This window comes from Diaphorina citri, unplaced genomic scaffold (genome assembly GCF_000475195.1).
Source record: "Diaphorina citri unplaced genomic scaffold, Diaci psyllid genome assembly version 1.1 scaffold19161, whole genome shotgun sequence".
Lineage (NCBI taxonomy): Eukaryota > Metazoa > Arthropoda > Insecta > Hemiptera > Psyllidae > Diaphorina > Diaphorina citri.
The window spans coordinates 46,999-52,926 of NW_007396514.1; the positions used below are offsets into that span (position 1 = coordinate 46,999).

Here is a 5,928-nt window from a genome sequence, read left to right on the forward strand (position 1 = left end):
AAAAGCACCAAATGGAATCCAGTCAATTATACGTACAAATTTCGTTGGTACCTAGGTACTTATTGGTGGAGATATCTACACCTACAGCACCACATACTGTCTGTATGTTATTGATATTCAAGTAATGTTATTAGTGGAGATAGTCTGATTCAATTTTATACGCCAGGAGTGTCATTGGTGAAAAGTTCTAGAACTTCCCAGTCATTAGTAGCGAATCTCTAGTCCCAAGCTGGCGTTCCCATAGAAGGACTTATCCAAACCTGGTCGACCTATATATCAAATTAAAGATCTTTTTACCAGGAACACGAATGTGGTGGTGCAAATTTTGTCCAGAAAACCAAAAAGCCTGGTGAAAGGTGAAAGAAAGGCATGTTTCGCATGTCCCGGCACGCGCAGAGCTTCGTCCTATAGCTCTTGACGTTCGCGCGCTTTCCGGCACGCTTCAACCGTTCTCCTCATGACATCAGAAATAACCTTATCCAAGGTGAAAGAATTTTATTTTATTTATTATGGGACTGGTTGCTCCTCTCCCAAGAGAGTATGCAATTAACACTGCGACCTCTGTAGATCTATTGTGACCAGTATTTTTTCCCCTGCCCAAGCTGCTATACCCTGGCCTTGATGGAACCTAGAAGTACCCTCATTGGTATATTTCAACCTCCCCAGTTTCTCTAAAATTCACCTGTAGCACCTCTAAAGAGTCTGCACACTCAGGTTTATTCCAGAGAAAATCTGTGAGTTCATCTACTATCCCATTAAGAGGATACCAAGAGGTGCCTAGGCCAGAGAGCTACTTGGGGCCCCCGAACTGAAGGGGTCTAATGAGGGGTTTGATAGGTCTGTTATCCCAAGGCCTTGATGTAACCTAGAAGTACCCTCACTGGTATATTTCAACCTCCCCAGTTTCTCCAAAATTTACCTGCAGCACCTCTAAAGAGTCCGCATACTCAGGTTTATTCTGGAGAAAAGCTGTGAGTTCATATACTATCCCATTAAGAGGATACCAAGAGGTGTCATCGAGGCCAGAGAGCTAGTTCAGGGCCCCTAAATCGTAGGGGTCTGATGAGGGATATTCAGGTACATAATTATGTCGTTGTACCCTACTTCCTGAGACGGACTTGACCATAGTCCCATTCAGGTACCCTCAAAAGAGCCAGTGTTATTGTCTGTGGCTTGACAGGGCTGGTTTTGTCTCAGTTTTACGTCCTCCAGCGAGACGGAAGTTAGCACACTGGATACTGAAACAAATAACAAAGAGGCTATTGGCAATAGCACGTTGAAAGCAATAGATCTCAAGGGATCACTGAAGTTGAACAACGATGCGCGTGGTTAGTATCCGGATGGGTGATCATCTGGGCAATAGCGTGCTGCTGGATTTTCCCGGTCCCACTCAGGCTGGGTGAGGTTAATGTGAGTAAGCCGGCAACTTGTCGCCAAATGGTGGGTAAAACCTAGGAATTTTAATTGTGTTGAGCATAAATGCTTGTCACAAATGTCGTTCCCTGCTTAATGCACTACGCTAAAGTATATGTCTTGACTTGGACTCGAACCACCAACCTCCAGGTCCGAAGTCCACTACGCTAACAACTGCACCACTGAGGTTGGTTGGTGGGTAAAACCTCCGTCATTGTTAAAAATCTCACGGTGGTTTTCACCAAACTTCTTTCCAGCCTCAAACAGCCCGTTTGCTTAACAGCCCTGTTAAGCCAGTACAAATTAAATGGAACTTAACAGGCTGTTAGCTTAACAGGAGTTTTAAGGACTGAATAAATATTGGTGAAATCCAACATCAGCTGTGTTATGTTCCTAGCAGGAACTTTAAGAATAGACCTGGGCCTTAAAGAGGACACAGGACGTGTATTAGGCACATTAATTTGTATCAGAAGTATCTTCTTGAAACCTTATTCGAGTAGGTTTATTTGAACCTTTAGAACTAGGGGTTTTCTCAGGAGATGGACTAGGACTTTCACATGAATTTGAACTCTTTAAAATATGTTCCCTGTTACGTTGATAAGTTACACCCTCAGGGGATTGAACCCTGTAACTTCTCATTGGAATCACTTCCTCAGTAATTATAGCAGGAGTCCAATGAGACTTAGGATTCAATTTAAACAATACTTTTTCTCCTATGTAGACTTTAGGTAAAAATTTTGCCTTCTTATCATAATGAAATTTCATTTTACTTTGTTTCTTGTACATTTTTTGTTTTTCATTTTCTATGTTTATAGGACTAGGTTTGAGAGTCGATTCAGATGTTGGAATATTAGACCTTAACTGTCTAGACATTAGCAATTTTGCTGGAGACTCAATACCTTCAGCTTTTGGAGCATTTCTAAATTGCAATAAACCAAGATAAACATCTGAATTTGACTCTTTACATTTTTTCATGATATTTTTTACTGACTGAATTGTACGTTCTACTAAACCATTGGATTTACTATAGTGAGGTGAAGTTTTGACATGTTCAATGTCCCATGACTGACAGAATCGTGCAAAGTCCTGCGAGTTGAACGGAGGACCACCATCAGAAACAATTTGGCATGGAATACCATGTCGACTCCATACACTTTTGCACTGAGTGATTATAGTCTGGGCATTATATGAATTGACACAACAGATCTCAAAATATTGGGAATAGTAATCCACCATGATTAGATAGTTTTTTGACTCAAAGTGAAACAAATCCATTCCAAGTTTTTGCCATGGAAGACTGGGAATGGTATGAGGTAGTAATGGCTGCTTTTGATTAGATTTCCTGAATTTTAGACAGACTGGGCAGGAATCTATCATGTGACTAATATCTTCATTCATACCTGGCCAATAAATTACTCCTCTGACAAGTTGTTTGGTTTTCTGAATCCCCAAGTGACCCGTGTGCATACGTTGAAGCATTTCCTTCCGAAGACTAGCAGGAATTAGGATGCTCCTCTTTTTGAATAGAATGCCATCAACTAAGTGCAGATCATCTTTGAAACTGTAGAATTGTCTCAAGTCATCGTCCACTTTGTTCTTCGGCGGCCATCCATCCAACACGCAGCACTTGACTCTTGACAGCTGGGGATCATTGTCTGTCTTCACTTTGATTTGTTCAAGTTTGTTGTCTGAAACATTAATCGAATGAATTAGAGAATTGCCATGAATTCTAAGATTTTTATCTAATTTTTTAAAAACTTCATCAATTTCTTCAGACTCATTATTATTTTTAATATTTGCTCGACTAAGAGTATCTGCTATATACATGTGTTTGCCTGGCACATGAATAACATTTAAATCATAACCCTGTAATTTTAACATCATTCTCTGTAGTCTACATGGAACATCCGACAAAGACTTTTTAAAAATTGAAATTAGTGGCTTGTGATCTGTATGCACAGTCACTGACTGACCATAAATATAGGAATGATATTTGACACAACCAAAGACAATGGCTAATAATTCCTTTTCAATTTGACTATAGCGTTGCTGACAGTCTGATAGACTTTTGGATGCATACGCTATTGGATTTTGTCCATGCATGAGCACAGCTCCCATTGAACTACAAGAAGAATCTACAGAGAGAGTTAATGGCTTATTAGGGTCAAAATAGGTTAAGACTGGGACTGAAGAGATAATCTTTTTAAGATTTTCAAATTCAGCTTGATGATTGGGTGTCCATGACCAAGATGTATTTTTCTTAAGAGAAGACCTTAGACTGACTGTTAATTGACTTAAATTTTTTATAAATTTGCCTAGATAATTGACAACACCCAAAAATCTTTGTAATTCTTTGACATTTGTTGGAGCTTGCATGTTTTCTATAGCCTTTATCTTGGAGTCTTGTGGTAACACACCATCTTTACTGATAATATGTCCCATGAACTTAACACTTGACTTCCCCAGTTGTAGTTTCTTTTTATTAAACTTGAGACCAATTTCAGAGGCTTTTTCAAAAATTTTGGTCAAGATTTCATCATGTTGGACTTTGTCTTTGGCAAAAATTAGGATATCATCAATGTAAATCTGAATGTTGGGAATATCTCTTAATAGATGCTGAAGTGCATGTTGAAATACTTCACTTGCGACACAAATTCCAAAAGGCATACGATTAAAGGAAAATACTCCAAATTCAGTATTGAAACTTGTAAGCTTAGAGCTTTCTGGATCAAGTTTCAAAGACCAGAATCCTGACTTCAAATCCAACACAGAAAATATTTGAGAACCACTGACTTCTGAGATAAGTGAATCCAAGGTAGGTATGCTAAGCTTTGATCTGATTACATATTTATTTATGAACCGTGGATCTAAACAGACACGTAAAGAACCATCATCCTTCTCAGGACATGTTATTGAACTAATATAGTCACAAGGCTCATTGACTTTGGACAGAATACCTTGTTCAAGCATGGAATCTAATTCTTTTTTGACTTTGGCTTTTATTCTAAAAGGACATTTCCTAGGTGGGTCAATGTGCTTTGGTGCTGACTTATCAAATGGAATGGAGTACAAACCTGGCAAAAGGCCAATTCCTTCAAACAAATGGTCATATTTTTCTAGTAGTTGACTATAGTCATTATCATTAGAATTATTGACAAGAAAATTTCTTTTGATAAGACCTAACTTTTCACAAGTACTCAGACCTAAGATTGTTTTTTGATCAATACTTGTAACAAAGAACTCTATAGACTGTGTGACATTTATTTGACTAGACAAAATTTTGCACTTTATTAAGGCTGTACCCATGACTGGTATCCTATTTTGACTATATGAGGTTAGTCTAACATTATTACAAGGCAAAATATTTTTTAAATTAAGATTTAAGACTGAATACATGTACCTTGATATGATGTTAACTTGACTGCCAGTATCCACTTGGGCTGACGTGACTTGACCATTGATCTCCATTTCAATATCCCATGAGTTAGCTGACTGGATGCTTCCCACATGAAATTCTTGAATTGGTAGTTCCTCATTGACATAATGTTCACCAATGTTTTTGACTGACATGATTTTGCACATTTTTGCAAAATGATTTCTTCTTCCACATTTAGCACAAGTTTTTCCCCACGCTGGACATCTGACTCGGTGAATTTGTCCACACTTTTGACATGATGTAGTCAACTGACTTGAAGTTTGACTTGACTGACCATTTTTATTTGACTGACGACTGACTGACCTTTGATGACCTTGACTCCTGTGATCTTGACTAGATGATCTCCCTCGATTAAAATTTCTTGACTGGTGATATATCTTGTTGATTTCATTACTGTCAGTTTCCAAAATTGAGACATGCTCTCGACTAGCTACTAGACTTGTGGCAACTTCCAATGCTTTCTCAAGAGTAAGATTTCCATCTTCCAGTAATTTCTGTTTGACATAGTTGTAGTCATTCCTCATATTGCAAATGAATATGTCTCTGACAATGGAATCGGTTTCAGGGAACTCGCAAGATTTGGCAAGATTTCTCAGTTCCGTAACAAATTCCATTATGTTTTGGTCTGGGCTCTGCCTCTTGGTGAAGAATCGATTTCTTTCCATTGTGATATTCTTTTTCGGACTGAAATAGTCACTGAACTTCTTCAAGAGGGCCTCATGGGTGACTTGGTCTAGGTCAAGATTAAAAGATTTGAAAATATCTAACACTTCACCACCCATGTGATGTAACAAGTAACAACAAGGAAACTTTCCTTTTGTCATCTTCAGACTCGAGATTTGTGGCTCTCAGGAAAATTTTGTACTGCAATACCCATGAGTTCCATTCTACCTGGAGGTTGGAGGCAGTGAGATTTAACTTTGGTAATGACGTGTTATAGGTTTTTACCGGCTTTGTCTCAGACATTGCTCTTGTGAATGACTAGTTTTCACGATGGACTTTTGACTGGGCTGACTTGGGCGGAATTTTTACGACGTTTCAGAATGACTGGGCTTGACATTGAAAGTTTGACTAAAAAA

The 5,928-nt window shown here is 38.5% G+C and overlaps 1 protein-coding gene across 1 annotated transcript; it reads right to left on the bottom strand.

Moving 5' to 3' along the window:
* Nucleotides 1–2,018: 2,018 nt before the first annotated feature.
* On the bottom strand, nt 2,019–5,897 carry LOC103523302. The gene is made up of 2 exons (XM_008488359.3): nt 4,814–5,897; nt 2,019–3,101 (listed from the first exon to the last, which is right to left on the bottom strand). Exons 1-2 carry the CDS (start codon nt 5,671–5,673, stop codon nt 3,089–3,091), a joined length of 873 nt encoding a protein of 290 aa, XP_008486581.1. The 5' UTR covers nt 5,674–5,897; the 3' UTR covers nt 2,019–3,088.
* Between the last annotated feature and the right edge of the window lie 31 nt (nt 5,898–5,928).

Excerpts from the sequence above, each read along its gene's own strand:
- LOC103523302 (XM_008488359.3), bottom strand. The coding sequence starts at position 5,673 with ATGACAAAAGGAAAGTTTCCTTGTTGTTACTTGTTACATCACATGGGT.